Source organism: Euleptes europaea, chromosome 16 (genome assembly GCF_029931775.1).
Source record: "Euleptes europaea isolate rEulEur1 chromosome 16, rEulEur1.hap1, whole genome shotgun sequence".
Taxonomy (NCBI): Eukaryota; Metazoa; Chordata; class Lepidosauria; order Squamata; family Sphaerodactylidae; genus Euleptes; species Euleptes europaea.
In genome coordinates this window covers 25,617,096-25,634,321 of record NC_079327.1, presented here as the reverse complement: position 1 = coordinate 25,634,321, position 17,226 = coordinate 25,617,096, and the positions used below count along the sequence as shown (strand labels likewise).

At 43.4% G+C, this 17,226-nt stretch overlaps 1 protein-coding gene and 1 non-coding gene across 2 annotated transcripts; both read left to right on the top strand.

The window, feature by feature from the left end:
- Nucleotides 1–1,376: 1,376 nt before the first annotated feature.
- ARGLU1 (arginine and glutamate rich 1) lies at nucleotides 1,377–14,712 on the top strand. The gene is made up of 4 exons (XM_056862080.1): nucleotides 1,377–1,769; nucleotides 10,645–10,870; nucleotides 13,208–13,291; nucleotides 14,464–14,712. The coding sequence occupies exons 1-4, from the start codon at nucleotides 1,411–1,413 to the stop codon at nucleotides 14,626–14,628; spliced, it is 834 nt and encodes a 277-aa protein (XP_056718058.1). The 5' UTR covers nucleotides 1,377–1,410; the 3' UTR covers nucleotides 14,629–14,712.
- On the top strand, nucleotides 1,901–1,973 carry TRNAA-GGC (transfer RNA alanine (anticodon GGC)). The gene has a single exon. It is a non-coding gene; the product is annotated as a tRNA-Ala (tRNA).
- Nucleotides 14,713–17,226: the final 2,514 nt, after the last annotated feature.

Sequence of the window (17,226 nt, the reverse complement as noted above, 5' to 3'; positions counted from 1 at the left end):
CAGAGGAGATGGAGGAGGAGTCTGGTGTGGTTTTGCAATCGAAGTAGCCTTACTGGTCAAAATTTTTTTGAGAGCAATGTAACTTAATTGAAACCATTAGCACCTTAAAGACTTAACAAAAATATTTTCTGGTAGGGTATGAGCTTTCGTGACCCACAGCTCACTTCTTCAGATATCTGAAGAAGTGAGCTGTGGCTCACGAAAGCTCATACCCTACCAGAAAATATTTTTGTTAAGTCTTTAAGGTGCTAATGGTTTCAATTAAGTTCAGATATCTGAAGAAGTGAGCTGTGGCTCACGAAAGCTCATACCCTACCAGAAAATATTTTTGTTAAGTCTTTAAGGTGCTAATGGTTTCAATTAAGTTCAGATATCTGAAGAAGTGAGCTGTGGCTCACGAAAGCTCATACCCTACCAGAAAATATTTTTGTTAAGTCTTTAAGGTGCTACTGGACTCTTGCTCTTTTCTACTACTGCAGACAGACTAACACGGCTACCCATTGTGAATTACCTTAATCGAAACCATGTTCATGAAGTTCAGTGCATGCTGCAGAGATGGCTTTAGGGTCTTTTTATGTCTTTTTTATAGTGTTTTAATGCATCTGTATGGTGTTGTTGATACCTCCATTTGTAAGCCACTGTGAGCTACCCTTTGACATCGGGAAAGGCAAGATACAACTATTGTATTTGAGTTGTATTCAAATTTTCCCCCCCTGTAACGTAGATTAAAATTCAAATCCAGTTCAAGAAAGATCGCTGGTGATTTATTTCTGGATTTTTCTCTTCTCTCTAAAAAAAAAAAAGCTTATGCTGAATGTTTTTTCTGGATTTTTCTCTTCTCTAAAAAAAAAGGTTATGCTGAATGTTTTTTCTGGATTTTTCTCCTCTAAAAAAAAAAGCTTATGCTGAATGTTTTTTTTTTAATTTTTGAAGTGCCACAAAGACGAGTCTTATACAAAGTGGAGCCTCCGCAGAGCCCACCCAGAGTCTTGCAAATCCACCCAGCCCCAGCACAAAAACACAGCAGCCCCAAGAACTCCTTCCTCCCGCTCGGGCGTTTCCGGAGCAGGCCCTTCGGCTCGTTCCCGAAGCGGCTCGGCGCTCCGACACTCGGCGGCGAAGCCCTTTCGGCCGTTTCCGGAACGCCTCGCCGGAGAGCCTTCGGGCATTTCCGTACCGCTCTGCGGCGCTTTCCCTCTCCCGAGGCGCGACGCCGCGGTGCATGGTGGGTCCGCGCGGTGCATCGTGGGGCGGGAGGGGAGGCGGAGAAGGGCCCGTCTCGGGAGCCGGGCCGCCGCCATCTTGTCTGCTCGCCGCTGGGCCTCGGGCCTGCTGGGGCGAAGCGAGGCCGGGCAGCGTCGCGGCGCGGAGGCCGCGCTGAGGGCCGCCGAGCCGGGCGAGGCGCTCGGGATGGGCCGCTCCCGTTCGCGGAGCTCGTCCCACTCCAAGCGCGTCAAGAGCTCCAAGCACAACAAGAAGAACCGGAGCCGCTCGCGGTCCCGCTCCCGGGAGAAAGAGCGCGCGCGCAAGCGCTCCAAGTCCCGGGAGGCCAAGCGCAGCCGGCGGCGGGAGTCCCGCTCCCGGTCGCGCTCCAACACCGCCCCGTCCCGCCGGGAGCGCGAGCGCGAGCGGGAGCGCGAGCGCGCCTCCTCCCCGCCCGACCGCATCGACATCTTCGGCCGCACCGTCAGCAAGCGCAGCAGCCTCGACGAGAAGCAGAAGCGGGAGGAGGAGGAGAAGAAGGCCGAGTTCGAGCGGCAGCGGAAAATGTGAGCTCTTGGGGGGGGGGCGGATAATGTGGGGGGGGGTCTTCTCTCCCCCCCCCTACTTCCCTTTGTGGAGCCGGTGGAGCCATTGGGACGCAGCTCAAAAAGCATCGGGGTGCGTGTGCGTGATGGACGGGGCTGTGGCTCAGCGGGCAGAGCCTCTGCCTGGCACGCAGAAGGCCCCGGGTTCGATCCCCGGCAGCTCCACTTACAGGGACCAGGCGAGCAGGTGATGGGAAGGACCCCTGCCTGAGACCCTGGAGAGCCATGGGGAGGGGCTATGGCTCAGTGGCAAAGCCTCTGCGTTGCATGCAGAAGGTCCCGGGTTCGATCCCCGGCAGCGCCACTTACAGGGCCAGGCGAGCAGGTGATGGGAAGGAGACCCCTGCCTGAGACCCCGAGTAGACAGCACTGACTTGGATGGACTGAGGGTCTGGTTCAGTATAAGGCAGCTCCATAGAGACGGTCCATGCCCCAATGGTAGAGCCTCTGCTTGGCATGCAGAAGGTCCCGGGTTCAATCCCCGGCGTTTCCAGTTAAAAGGGACTCGGCAAGTAGGTGATGGGAAAGACCTCAGCCTGAGACCCTGGAGAGCTATGGGGAGGGGGCGTGGCTCAGTGGTAGAGCCGCTGCCTGGCACGCAGAAGGCCCCGGGTTCGATCCCCTGCAGCGCCACTTACAGGGACCAGGCGAGCAGGTGATGGGAAGGAGCCCTGCCTGAGACCCTGGAGAGCCGCTGCCGGTCTGAGTCGACAATACTGACTTTGATGGAACGAGGGTCTGGTTCAGTATAAGGCAGCTCCATAGAGAAGGTCCATGCCCCAATGGTAGAGTGCTTGGCATGCAGAAGGTCCCAGGTTCAATCCCCGGCGTCTCCAGTTCAAGGGACTAGGCAAGCGGGTGATGTGAAAAGCCTCTGCCTGAGACCCTGAGTAGACAGCACTGACTTGGATGGACCGAGGGTCCGATTCAGTACAAGGCAGCGCCATGTGTGCTACGGGGAGGGGCCCTGGCTCAGTGTGTAGAGCCCCTGCTTGGCATGCAGAAGGTCCCAGGTCCCAGAAGGTCCCAGGAGAGCCATGGCTCAGTGGTAGAGCCTCTGCCTGGCATGCAGCAGGTCCCAGGTTCAATCCCCAGTTAAAGGGACTAGGCAGGTGGGTGAGGGGAAAGACCCCTGCCTGAGACCCTGGAAAGCAGCTGCTGGCCTGAGTAGACAGTGCTGACTTTGATGGACCAAGGGGTCTGATTCAGTGTAAGGCGGCTTCATGTGATGTTTCTGGAGAGTGGGGGAGGGTGCTGTTAAAAGAGGTTTTGCAGGGAGGGTGGATGCTGGGGGGTCCGTCTGACACGTGTTTTTGCGGTTCCCCGTCTACTCTTCCGCAAGCAAGCCCCCTGCTCCCCCCTTTTTTGCAGACAGGTTCCACACACCTGCCCTTTCCTTGGGGCCCATCTTGGCCTTTTCGCCATCCCCATCCTTCCGGGTCTCCGCCTCTTTCGACTGATGCATGCAAGCCCGCTATGCGCAGCCTGCACTTCATTTCCGTGCTCTGGGCCCTGCTGTATCTCTTCTGTGTCTCCTCTGACTAACGCACACAAGCATGTGGGGTTGCTTGCTTCCTCTCAGCCTTTGCTTGTCTTGAGGGTGTGCATTGTTCTGCTGCACCTTTGGTTTCTCCACTTCCTGTAGTGTGCAATTCTGCAACCATATTTCAAGGCTTGGATGGAAAATTTCTCTAGCTACAATAAAGCACAAGCGGAGCAGACATGGTGAAGTATGGGGTATAACTGCTCTCTGTTCTGCTCTCTGAGCATAGAGTGAGTGTAATTGTGCAGTTTTCACCTCTGTGTCAGTATCCTATATAGTGCCAAATGATAATATTAGGTTTGAAATACTTCAGTCAAGGCAAGTTTGCTTATATAGAAATACACGTGTTATATCTTTACTACAACTACTTTTGGTTCTAAAGGGACGAGAATATAAAGCTGTATATTATTCTTATAGTTGTATATCCTTAAAGCCGAGTTTGGACTTGGGTGTCTAGGAGTATAGAACACATCCTCCGTTGTACCATCTTGAGTTTTGGCCTTTTGTTGGATAGCAACCTGTTGTTGCTGGAGGAACTAGAACCTTTGGATTAAGTTATTTTGCTCTATTTCTGGAAGTGTTGAAAAGGAAGAGAAAAGATCTGCCTCCACATTGCTCAACACCAGACGTTTCCCTGTTTCTGGAGGTGATAACTCTTTGGGACACTTGGGGGATGTTGGGATTTTCTCAATCTTTTTAGAGATCTCCGCAGCTACATGAAGGTTGACCAGTGGACACAAATCAATTAGCATATCCTCCTCTCAGTAGAGGTTTCTGCTAGGAGTGTTTCTTTGGGTTTAGAGTAACTAGTACTTTCTTTAGCAGCTCCTTCATTCATATTAGCTGGTAATCCATTTGATGAAATAAGAGGTTTGACTTTCCCGTTTTTGAAGTATCTAAAGGGAAAAATCCCAAAATACTGCAGAAATTGAAGTTTTTCCAGTATCAAAGAAGGAATCCATGAGGTATTAAAATGTAATAAAATACGATCATGATGAATTGGGCCATGCATCCTTTCGACAAACTGAAGATTACCATAAGAGAGTGAGATAAGTGTCCCCTTGCCTACCATTTAGAGGACCAGTCTATCCATTGTCTCTGAAATTTATAAATATCAAGACCCTTGTGTTATCAGCCAGCTCCTCAATGTTAGGTATGATTTCAGTTAGCTGTGTATCAGTTGTTAAAGGGTCTAGGGAAAAATTTGGGGTTTTATCTTCGGGGCAGGGTGAGCAATTTGACAGGCTCTCCTAGGTTGGCTGTCAGAAGACATTGCAGGTGGGGAGAAGGTGCTAAAATCTTAGCTATCCCCAAAGATTGATTGGCCCACGTAGTGAGAAAAGGGGTGTGACTCCTATCTGTTTATTTAAAAGTTGTGAAACTGTGGTCAGGGATTTTCTTCATAGGAAAACTTCTTTATCCTGCTTTGCTTTAGTTTTGACAACATTTTACTCTTTCACTCTCACTATGTCCAACATTGCTACAGGCTTTAAACCTAATATCGTTTGGCACTATATAAGATACTGACAAAGAGGTGAGAACTGCACAATTACACTTGCTCTATGCTTAGAGAGCAGACTGCAATATAGTCATTCCCCGCACCTCACCACTTTTGCTTTGCTTGTGCTTTATTGTAGCTCAAGTATTCACTACATGGGAGGACTGCCCTGTTCCTTCTGTAATAGACAGGCTGCACTAGGCAGAAAAGCAAGTATAGTGTTTCCTGTAGAACCTCTGGGTTACCAACAGTATAGAAATGAGGCACTCTAGAAGAAGGGTTGGTTTTATACTTAGCTTTTCTCTACCATGAAAAGTCTCAAATCGTCTTCCCCCATCCACACGCACACAACATGCACCTTGTGAGGTTAGGTGGGGCTGAGAAAGTTCTGAGAGAACTGTGACTGGCCCAAGGTCACCCATTAGGCTTCATATGGAGAAGTGGGGAATTGAACCTGGTTCTCCAGATTAGAGTCCCCTGTTTTTAACCACTACCCCACATTGGTTCTCTCCCCCCCCCCATTGGTTCTCAAATAATCTTTCTTAGGTGAATGCAAACAATTCAATAAATGTAGGTAGATCTATCTCAGAGCAGTGCTTTGAGGAGTAGGATCAGTAGAAACTGATCATTTTGTGTATGTGATGCTGAAGCTAGCTAAAGCTTTTCTTTTGGTTCAGTCAAGATTTCATTCTCAGTGGTAAACACACATCAGTGCTTTCTTTATAAGCAATTTAATATAAGGTGTATTCATATGTGCTCAGCATTTTGACCATTGGCTAGATTGTTAAAAATTGGGTTAGATGCCATATCTGCTGGCATACTCATGGAAAATGCCTGTTAATATGACCAGTCTTTGTGTGTTAACAGTTGAGTGTGGGATAGGAGTATTGATGAATGTCATAACAGCTCCTTCTGTGAGCGGAGAATGTTTTCATGCCCTGTACATCATGCTTATAAAAACTTCCATTGTATGTTCCATGATTACATTACATTATTCAAACAAGTTGATCACTAATGCAGGGGTGGGGAACCTTTTTCCTGGCAAGGGCCATTTGCACATTTATGACATCATTCAGGGGCCATACCAGGTGTAGATCTCCCGGGGGGGGGGAAGAGGCAAGGGTTGCCAGGTCTCCAGCCACCACCTGGAGGTTGGCAACCCCAGGGGAGGCCACACAGAGAAGGCCTGCAGGGTGCCCCCACTTCCCCCTCCCAGGCGGAAGGGCAGCCAGCAGTGGGCCCGAGCAAACGAGGTGCCAGGGGGGCACAGCCCACAGTTGATCGGCAAGGGAGGAAGGAAAACAGAAAGAGGAAAAGGGAGGGAGGGAGAAAGGGAGAAAGAAATGGAGAGGGAGAAAGAAAGAAAAGGACGGAGGGAGACAAAGAAAAGGACGGAGGGAGACAAAGATAGAGACAGAAAAAGAGGGAGAAAGAGGGAGAGAAAGAAAGAGTGACAGAAAAAGACGAAGAAAAGAGAGAAAAGCCTTCCCCACACACACACACACACACACACACGCTGGCCCCACGCGACCGGGCCCTAGCCTCCCCTGCCCACACACACCCGGCGGCGCACAGAGCCCCGTGCGACCGAGCCCCAGTCTCCATGCCCTCTCCTCCCCAGAGTCCACAAAAGGGCCCCCCCCAAGCCCAATCGGCTCCTGCATGCATGCTCTGCCGCCGAGAGCCGCCAGCCTCTTTCCCCCTCCCTCTCGCTGCTCATCAGCCGACAGTCGGCGAGAGGAGGTCCAAAGGGCGCCGCTGTAAGCCGTGGTGCCAGGAACACCCTCTGGGAGGGCCGGCCTGCGCCCCGCCTCTGCAGCAGGGTCCCAGAGCTCCCGAGGGCCACAAAAAATGTCCTCGGGGGCCCCATATGGCCCCCGGGCCTGAGGGTCCCCACCCCTGCTCTAATGAGTAAGAATAGGCCAATATAATTTCTAAACTGGCTTTGAGCTGTTGTAACTTAAAAAAAATTATGAAGTTCTATTTACCCTTGAGATATTTCTTTCCGCCAAAATTAAAGCAGTTACAGTATATTGTCTTGAGGGTTTTGAATGTTGAATATATTTTATGTCTGCTAGTTTTTCAGATTAACATTAGTTCACATGTTCTGTTGGAGTGGGCTCAGTATACACACACTTCTAAGTGTTTGACAGAGGGTGTGCATCAGACTTATGGCTTGTGAAGGGTTTTGCTTCGATCACTGAAATGCTTGCACTGAAAGGTCAGTGGGTATCATGTCCTAATGAGAAGTAAAGCTTGATCCCTGACCCAAAGGGAAATGTGGAATTTGAAGGTGCTTGAGATGATTCTACAAAATCTTTAAAATCCTACCGTACACAACTCTGGTTCTGATTATCGAAGACACCATAGGTGGCAATGATTTTTTTTAAAGAATGTTGACATTGCACAAATATATTATGAATATACTGGGTTTATCAAATGGATAGGTTAAAAAGTTCTACACAAAGATCGAAATGGTCAAGGAAAAGGCAGGCTGTTTGACATTTAGAAGGACCTTGGCTCGACGGCAGTTAAATACTTAGCATCTATAAAGAGGAAAATAGACGAGATCCTAGGCTTGATCCATGCCATCTTGAGTTAAAAATGGTTCTCTTGTAGTAGGTTGCTTGATACCTTGGAGAGCTGCTGTACATTAGTAGTGGGCTGCATAAATCAGTGGCCTTTGAGCAAAAGGCAGTTCCTCCTATTTTTGTACTTGTTCAGACGGATTTAATCTCCAGCCTAACTTTCATACTTGTGTTCTTACATTGCTGTTAAAAGTGTTTGCCTGATATACTGGGAAGAACTGGTGCCCACTTAAGGTTAGATGTAGGCATGCAGCTACAGATAACTTGAACATGACTTGGGCAAAGCCCCCCAAAAGGCACACAACATCTGCATGCAGTCAGTATTAATTCCCTTTCAGTCTCCATAGATAGATATGGGTTTACACACATGGTGGTATTCATGCATTTTGTTCATAAAGCACCTGTACCTTTTTGTACTGTATCTTTTCTCCTATTTTCAAAAAACTCCTATACGGATTCAAGTTTGTCTGCTAATTGTGCATGAAAACTACGCTGCAGTATGGCTGTGGCTGCAGAGATTCTATCTATCCTAGCTTCCATTTCAGCACGTAAAATATGTTGATCTAATTTTAGCATGGATCCAGCCCAAATTAATAATTTAAATACCATCTTTCAGTGACTAGGTTCTAAACACACGTTTAACTTTCCTGTTGAAATGTAGAAGTGCTTAATTTTGTGACTTGGCATGATGCTTCTCACCCTTGTTATTGCAGAAAAGAAGTTTGAAAAATGTGCCTTAGACCAGAAACATATCAGCTCAACATTCATGTTTTTAATCTGTCATGAGACTTAGCACCATATTAAGATTAAATGTTGATTCCTATTCATATTTTAAGATACTGGTTTTAAATAAATACACACCTAACTACATGGGCATCTGCTGGGTTCTCAAAATTATAAACAACTTACATTGCATTCTCCTAAAATAGGCAGAGCCCTCTGGCTCATGCTGTACTTTTTTCCTGTGGTAGTTGATGCCTTAGTCCTCTGCAGCATTCAATTTTTGAATCAAATTATGCACTCAGAGCTACCCACTGGTCAAGGCATTCTTATGCATTGACCTTAGTGAAAGTTCTACACATTAAAATCACCTTCCGTCAGTTTGTGCATTGCTTAAAATAAGCTGTCTTTGTAGAGTAGCTCTATAGAGTAAAGCTGTTAGGCCCCGCCTTTGAGAAAGTTCCATTTTCTAGCAAACCACATGTAAAGTTTTATGAAATTAATTGCCTTTCTACCGCAATGTGTCCAAGGCAGTGTTCAGTTTTTTTAAAAACAAAATTATATCATTATGTATGTGTAATTATTTCACTTCTGAAAAACAGATCAGTGTGAATTTTTTTTTTATTTGACTCTTTTTTGTTTTACATCTTCAGATTTTTGTTTTGTCTTCTGGCTAGCTGTGGCTCATTGAGTTGAGAATATAATTTTTTAAAAAACACTTAAATCACAGAAGTTTTTATGGTGCTAAATCAGATGTTTTTAAAAAAACTTTGGATAACAAGGGCACTGTTATATGCTGTAAGTAAGGAACAGAATAAAGAACTAGTAAAAGCCATCTCTGGTTCAGTCATACGGTTGCAGTCTCTCTGTAGCTATAAAGTAATTGTCATACAGGATACATAAGCAGACATAACTGAAGCCATGTTTTGTGAATGCTGCAAAATAAGGAGGATACTGCAAAATTGTCACAAGCCATGGGGGAGGGAGAGTCAGTCTGCATGGTGTGGCCCCCCCAGTGTGTGTGCACTGTTCTCCCATGGCTCTGGGTTGAATCTTTTTATTCTCCATTCATGGCAGAGCCTTCTGCCAGCACAAAGAGCCTATTACTGGCAGAGAACATTTCTTCCTCCAGAAGAAGCTTCTTCTTTTTTTCCTGAGCCAAGGCTATGTTGCTAGTAGGATGGAGTCACAGAATCCAACCTGATATTTATAATAAGATTGTCTGGTCAAATTAAGCACTTTTAAGTGTCTTGAGTGAGCGGTCGCTTAAGAACGTATGCAGCTTTCTAATTAACGTGTGTGTGCCTTGGGTTCTACCTGTTGTTTTTAATAGGTGAAAGCATTTTTTTTGCTCTTACTTTATGAAATGACAAACCCTGTAAAATTACAAAAGAAGAGGAGCGAGATGTAGTTTGGCGACTGATTCCAAAATGGTTTCCAGTCAGGAAGGGGCTTCATGCCGTATTGGTACACAAAGCAGTTGTGAGGTAGATCCTGTGTGATGTAGAAATAAACCAGTAGGGTTTAAGTACACAGTAGTATCCTTGATATGTGCTACATCTAAAGACATGCAATTGAGAGCCGAGAGCAGTACTTGAGCTCAAGTTCTATCCCAGTAAAAGAGAAAAAAAAGTATAGAACTTGAAGGATTAAAACAAGTTATGCATGTTTGCACTGTTAGGTCATACAGAGTTTTGAAAGCATGGAGCCTGTGTGGTTAGAGTTTCAGGCTAGGCCTGGGGAGGACTAGGTTCAAATCCCTACTGAGCTCTGAAGCTTATGCCCTTCTGAGTCCATTGAAACCGGTGCTTTGCTGAGGATGGCACTACAAGTCACCTTGACCCAGTCAGGTTAAGCTGAGTGTGTGTGGCTGGCCCTATTGCACAGGGTTATTAGGACAAAATGGGAAAAGGGAGAAACTTGTATACCTCCCTAAACTGGGCAGAGGTCTTGAAGATCTATTAACTTGGTATGTCTATGTAACTGCATTATATATCGAATAACAGGTATTTGAATCAAATCTATATCCATGTTTTTGAAATAAAACTAAGAATCATTATGTTAGAGTTAAATTGTATCATGCTTTGTTATTTATGTTGTTCATGTTTCCACAACTAACATATTCTTTCTCTTATATTCTGTTTGAAGCTTACAATAAAAAGAATTTAGTTTAAATTCAAAAAGTTGTGTCTTGCTTATTGTAGGTGATAAGGCTGAATAAGATAACTTCTCTTCGCAGGAAGGGGTAATTCTAAGAGCATAATCACTGAACATTTCAGATTCCAGTGCGAAATAAGTTGGATGTTAAATAGGCTTGCAGCATTGCGTCATTTTCTGCTAAATAAAAAGCAAATACAGAAAAGCAGGCTTTGGCGCGTATATGTACCCGTTTGCGTTGTGTACAGGAAGAAGAAAGCCATGTAATAAATTCTGATTGACTGTTGTTTGAGGTCACCGCTTCTTAACTTCTTATTTCTGCTTCTATAGTCGGCAGCAAGAAATAGAAGAGAAGCTTATCGAGGAAGAGACAGCCCGAAGAGTGGAAGAACTTGTGGCCAAGAGAGTGGAAGAAGAGCTAGAGAAGCGAAAAGATGAGATTGAGCGGGAAGTTCTTCGCAGGGTGGAGGAAGCTAAACGCATCATGGAAAAACAGTTGCTCGAAGAACTCGAGCGACAGAGACAAGCTGAACTTGCGGCACAAAAGGCCAGAGAGGTAACGCTCGGTCGTTTGGAAAGTAGAGACAGTCCATGGCAAAACTTTCAGTGTCGGGTTGTGCCTCCTGTTGCGTTGAGAAGGAGATGGAATACAGCAAATCTAATTCCCTTCTTGTGTAAACTTGCATTGCTGCGAAACCTAATTTCTGAGTTATTCAGAGGAGCTCACTGATACCTAAAATGGTTACTCTCCTAAAACCTGTGCAAGGATTCTTGAATTTTAACGGAACTGATCTTCATATTTGAGAATTGTTTGAAACTTTTGCCATGGCTGCAGGATATATCCACAGTCCTTTCTTACTGGGGAAAGGGGTTAAACAATCTGTGACTATGTATCCCTCATTTGTTTTGTCTTACCTAGACTGTAAGAGGCTTTATGCCTTCAGTCAGGGTTAAAAATACAGGGTCCAGCCCTGAGTTGCTGAACCTTTTCTTAAACAAATAGCTACTCTTATTTTCCCTTTTAAGCAAACATGCATTCTTCTTGAACACACAGTGGACACATTCTGGAATGCTGGTCCTATTCAACTTTCTTCATAAAAAGGCCTATGCCAAATTCATGAGATCCAGTTTTTCAGTGACGACTAACAACTCCTTCTTTTTCTCTAGACTAGAGAGTTGTAAAAGAGCAGGTTTTCCTTGCCTGAAGTTGAGCTAAACATGTGACTTCTTCTGTCAGCAGCTGGAGCAGAAGCTGAAAATGTCTTTCTGTGAGACAGTAATTTGCTACTGGAGGTTTTGATGCTTGCCAGCACTAATCACTCCAGGATCCCAAAATTTCAAGTTAGACTACTTTAACCTCGACTGAAAATAGTCCCGAGTGTCAGTCAGTTCTCACTCCATACATATCTGTGTCTGGTGATCTGACTTGAGTGGGCATAGTTTATTAGTTGGTAATAGGAGAAATACTTCAGTAAGATACTTTTGCCTTCATGGCTTTTGCTAATAATACAGCATGTTTACAATTCAAAGTAATTGCATGTGCCATAAATTCAGCAAAATTAAAATTCTGGCTTTATAAACAACTGCTGAATTATTTAAGATTGCAAAAAAAAAATCTTTTTTGAAAATCTTTGCACAATGGATTCTGGCTGAAGCAGCATTCACTTCCCAAAGGGTAGCTGATTGACCAGTAGTGGGGTCAGTGTGATGCTGGCTTACCTCATCCGGGTTTTTGCTATGCAGCATCATCTTGAATTCCTGGAGTGAAGGGTGCCAACCTGTAGCTGGTTACTAGACATAGCAAGAAGGACTTCCTTTACATACTTGCTTTGTTTCCCATTCATTATATTTTTTTTGTGCAGACCTCTGGCTGATTCTAAAAACATCCAAATATTAAAATAATTTGAATATACTATGGTAGTAACTGAAATTACTTCTGAACCTTATTGCAATCTTTTTGCTTATGGTTTGCATATCAGAGTCTCTTTAACTTTTAAAGGAAACTCAATGTTTCCAGTTTCATTTCCCTATCCTCCTTTCTCTGGACTCCTGAATTCCAGTATAAAACTATAGTGCGACAGTTTCATGACTGTCGTTAAGTTTGTCACACTGTATAACGTCCGATCCATTTCCCCCACGAAAGAAGCTCCCGCAGTTCCACGGAGTATGGATTTTACCATTTGTACTTTTCACTAACAGTAAATGTATTTTTTTCCTTATTAACTGTTTGCCTTAGGAATGTTTTGTATATATATATTTTTTGTTCCTTCTTACCGTAAACATCTGCATTCCTCAGCTCAGCCTTCCTTGTATGTTGTTTCTTTATAAATGGTTGAGCTGCTGATGCAGGCATTGCCAAGCTAACAGTACAAATCATTTTAAAGAGGAAGCTGGCGCGTATGGCAGCCGAGGAGCACACTCTGCAGGACACTGGACAAGACAGTAAATATTCAACTTTTAATGCTGATTAAAGGAGTATAGGTAAAGAATACGTAGGTATACATGATTGGTGAGACAAACTATTCACTTTATTTATATTTTATATATTACTCTTTTAATTTGGTAAATAACTATCCAGTTTTTTTGTAGTTGTCCTTGTTGATTTGTGTGATATTAAAAAAAGAGAAAGTACTAGTAGTAAATGGTCAGGGTTCTCTGATTAGGGAGGGTTTAGTTGGTTGCTGTTTGAACTGGGAGGGATGATTTTAAATTTAGAGCTAGAGACCAATTTTAGTGGCTGCACAGTTTGCTTTTTTTTTGGAAAGACCAAAAGACGGTGGCTGTAAAGCTGCCCCTTTAAGTCAGTTCACAGAAGGAGTTCCTAGGAAGACTAGTGCAGATGGGTGAGTGAGTATTTTACTTCTCTAACATCTTACCCTGTCCTCCCCTTTAGGAGGAAGAGCGTGCAAAGCGTGAGGAGCTAGAGCGAATACTAGAAGAGAATAATCGAAAAATCGCAGAAGCACAAGCTAAATTGGTAAGTAGAGTTAAAATTTAGCGTTGCAGAACTGGTAGGCTGCCATCTGACACAAAGCTCTTGGGATTGTTGGGTTTAGCGTGTGTTGGGTTATGGCCATAGGGTTGGATCTAAAGACCTCTCATTGCGTATGGGAGGTTCTTCCATTCACTCACAGAGTTTGTTCATTATTTCCCTGTCCCTGGAATGTAGCTCCAGAGAGTTGGGGAACTCTCTTGAGAAAGATGCTGAAGTTTGGAAAGGCCTCAGAGTGGGGTTGAATGGCAGCACACAGACTGGATCCAAACCTTTGAACAAAATAGCTCCCTGTGCTGCTTTGCGTTACTTGTGGAAGGTTTTATAGCTGCTTTTGTGCTTTTGCAAACCTTAGCACATGCAGAACATAATATTTTAATTTCAGGGTTTTTTTCCGCATAGTGTTCAGGCACAAGGTGTATAAAACAGCTCTTTTATGCAGGAAAGCACTTCTGAATCCAACCTAGGTGGTTTAGTTTTTATAAAAAGTAATGCCTATCCCCACTGAAGCTAATAGTGGGGAGAAAAAACCTCAAAAAATGTAATCGTGAGAATTAGCCAAAGATTTTTCTTAGTTATCCTTACAAGTGCTTTACTGTATTTATAGGGCATGCCGCGGGAAGGGGTAAACTATTTGAAACTCTTGCTTCAAGAAATAATTGTGATAGGTAAAGAATACCAAGGGAATTTTATGTAAGGACGTTTCCCTGTGGTCACCCCCACCGACTGCTTTGGGGCTTACTACTTACAGGGGAGAGCGAGGCGACCTCTGACAGACGGAAAAGGCATGCATAATCAAAAGGAACCCCTGAAGCAGTTGGCGGGGGTGACTGCGGGGAGACGTCCCTGCATAAAAGGCCAAGGTTTCTGTAGAGTAATAAGGATATAGAATTTTTGGTGCCTGTTAGCTTATAATTCCTGCATTGTTCAGGGGGTTGGACTAGATGACCCTGATGGGCCCTTCCAACTCTATCATTCTATAAGAGGAGGTTGCAATCTGCAGGCTTGATCATCAGTCATAACAATGAAGAACAGCAATTGGGCTCTTCTCCGCCAATGTGAGCTACAGTATAGGATTCCAGTAATGTTGAAGCAACAAATACTGTATAAGAGCTGCTGCTGGTGTTACAACCTGTTTTATTATTTTCATGTTACAGGCTGAAGAACAGTTGAAAATCGTTGAAGAACAAAGAAAAATTCATGAGGAGAGGATGAAACTAGAGCAAGAGAGACAACGTCAGCAAAAGGAAGAGCAAAAAATGATCCTGGGCAAGGGGAAGTCTAGGCCAAAACTGTCATTCTCACTAAAGAGTCAGGATTAAATTTCAGCTCTGAACTCTAATGGAAAATGAAACAAACTTTGTATAGTAGCTTCATGTTGAAGTGTTTTTTTTTATTTTTCTTTCGTGATTCCCCCCCCCCCTTTTTGGACGTCTGAAAAGTTAGCTTGATCTAATAGGGGCTGTGCTCTGCATCTCTCTTTTAACTTCTATTTGAGTCAAATCCTTATCAGATCATTGTCTTTTTTTAAAAGAGTAAATCTGTTCTCATCCGCTTTGATTCTGGGATGAAGTGACTTGAAGCAGGTCGAGTCGCTTCATTAATTATGTATGGTCTGATAAGGTTTTTACTGACCCACCGATGTCAGAGTTATACTCTGATGTTAACTATTAATGCTGGTTCCGCTGGCTTTTTAAAAAGTTTGGCAAAGGTATTGGCAGATTTCCACAGTGTACTGGATCCTCAGTGGTTTGTTATTTTGGTGTCCTATGATACTATCCCACTATTGTGCTTGATGTTCCCGATAACAGGTAAGGAAAAATGTTGGTCAGTGTTGCTGGAGATGTGTAAAGGGAGTTCAGTATTGTCTCTGCTAGAATTGTTTTTATTCCATGGATGAAAGTCAACCAGCATTCCCCATTGTGTAAATAATCCAATTTGCCGAATAAAGTGAAGTCTTAAATTCATACGTTTTAAGTACATTTTTTTAATTGCATGTATATTTACTTGAACAAATGGCAACTTTTCTTACCACCATCAAAAGCTCACTAGTATTAAGGACACTGCAAGACTTTTTTAATGCATATTTCCAATGCGATCCTTGCACATACGATTGCGACTCCTGCAGTTGTGATGTTAAGTGGTTGTTCTTGGCTTTTGGTGGTTTTATGTTGATGGGGCCCTTTAATCAACGTTGTCTGTCTTTTTGCATTGGGATCCAAAGGTGCAAGTTAGGCTCGTGGCTGGCTCTATTCCTGTGGAATTGTTGGCTTTTGGGACTCCCCTTAACTTCAGAGCTCTTTGTGGTGTGGCATTGGGAGAGGAGGCTGTGTTTGGGAGCAAGAAGTTGAAAGTTTCTCAGGCTCACAAAAGTTTTCTGATTCTTTTGATCCTTTGATTTCATTTTCTGAAGCATGTTTCACAAGTGACAATTGTCATGTCTTTTTAATTATCACTGCTGCAGTATTCCTGAAAATGTTTACTGACATATTTGTCTGCATAATAGTAATGGTTTAGGTGCCTGGTAGAAGAATGAATATATATATTCACACACACACACATCCCATTCTAAGCACTTATTTTTCTGGCCCAGCAAGGTCACAATTGGTGAATTAGAATACTTTGGTAACCTTTTTAGGGGTAATTTTGTAGGCATGATTACAGTGGAACACTACATTGAAGTAAGAAACGGTTGATTTGTTAGTCCTTAACTTTGGACATTTTGATCCTGCTTGTTTTTGTCAATCCAGGAATATTTTTGAGACTAGATTGAACATGAATCCCGTCTAACAAATATTCCTATGCAGCTTTTTCCGTTGTCATGTACTGTTTCTCTAATAGAAGTGCAGCATCCATAGTGCACTCTTTATGTCTTCATTAGAGCAGTTTACTTAAAACGATCAAAGAGCAATAAGAATTGATGCTAATCCCTTTTAGTTTTGCAAGTGTGTAACTTTTTTTGTGCCAGATTTTTCATTATGTGGCCCAGGTGTGGAATGGCCTCAAGTTTTACTTACTTGGAGTATAGCATAAAAGGACAGCAATGAAATAGTTGAACTTTAAAGGTCAATTAATTTTAAATATGTTTGTAATAAATACTTCTGTGACCATTGTGCTGTTCTTACTTCAACACACACTAGTCTAAAACATAGCAAACATCTTTTTTATCTCTGGAAATCTCAAGCTGCAGCTGGAAAGATCTTTTAAAACTATTTTTGTGTGATCTAAGTTTAGTTGAGTTCTTTTCTCCCTAGAAGAATAATGGACTGAAATACCTGATTTTTTGCATTTGATATATTTTCTGGGCCCTTTCTTCCTATCTTAAAGAAAACATTTCTGTATAAGAAAAAACAAAACAAAAAATGCAGCATTTTTAACCCGTAAAATAAAATGGAAACCCGTTAACACTGAGACCTCAAGTAACTAATGTGATGACATTTAACAACAGCACCTTTGAAATCCGCCTATAGGATGAACTGGTACTGTCCTGGGCCCCCAATTCTACAGCTTCTATACTGTGAGAAAAGATGACTCTTGGGTTGTCCTGCTTTACTGAGCTTGAGACAACATATGCTTAAGTAGGCTACTGTGAAAAGTTTATAGAATCCCATTAACCAACATTAGAGGTACACAAATTCAAATGTCTGTATCAAGCAAAGTGACACAAACGAGTGTTATGTTAATCCTGATTTTACTGTGTTCTAAACAATTTCCTTCAGTCTTCTAGGGCAATATGTTGCAATGCCTTCAGATGTCCAAGTGTATGGAAATACAACTCCCAAGCACCTGCAGTTTGAGAAATGATCTGGCTGTATGATATACATTCCAAAATATTATTTGCTCACCGTTTTATGAGATGCCTTTTGTTATTTGTTAAATATTCAAATAAAATCATTTGTGCATTCCTTTGCACCAGACAG

Bases quoted from the DNA above. Each gene is read 5' to 3' on its own strand.
- ARGLU1 (XM_056862080.1), top strand. From the start codon at position 1,411: ATGGGCCGCTCCCGTTCGCGGAGCTCGTCCCACTCCAAGCGCGTCAAG. The intron at 1,770-10,644 runs GTGAGCTCTTGG...CTGCTTCTATAG, and splicing joins TTCGAGCGGCAGCGGAAAAT to TCGGCAGCAAGAAATAGAAG. The intron at 13,292-14,463 runs GTAAGTAGAGTT...TTCATGTTACAG, and splicing joins CAGAAGCACAAGCTAAATTG to GCTGAAGAACAGTTGAAAAT.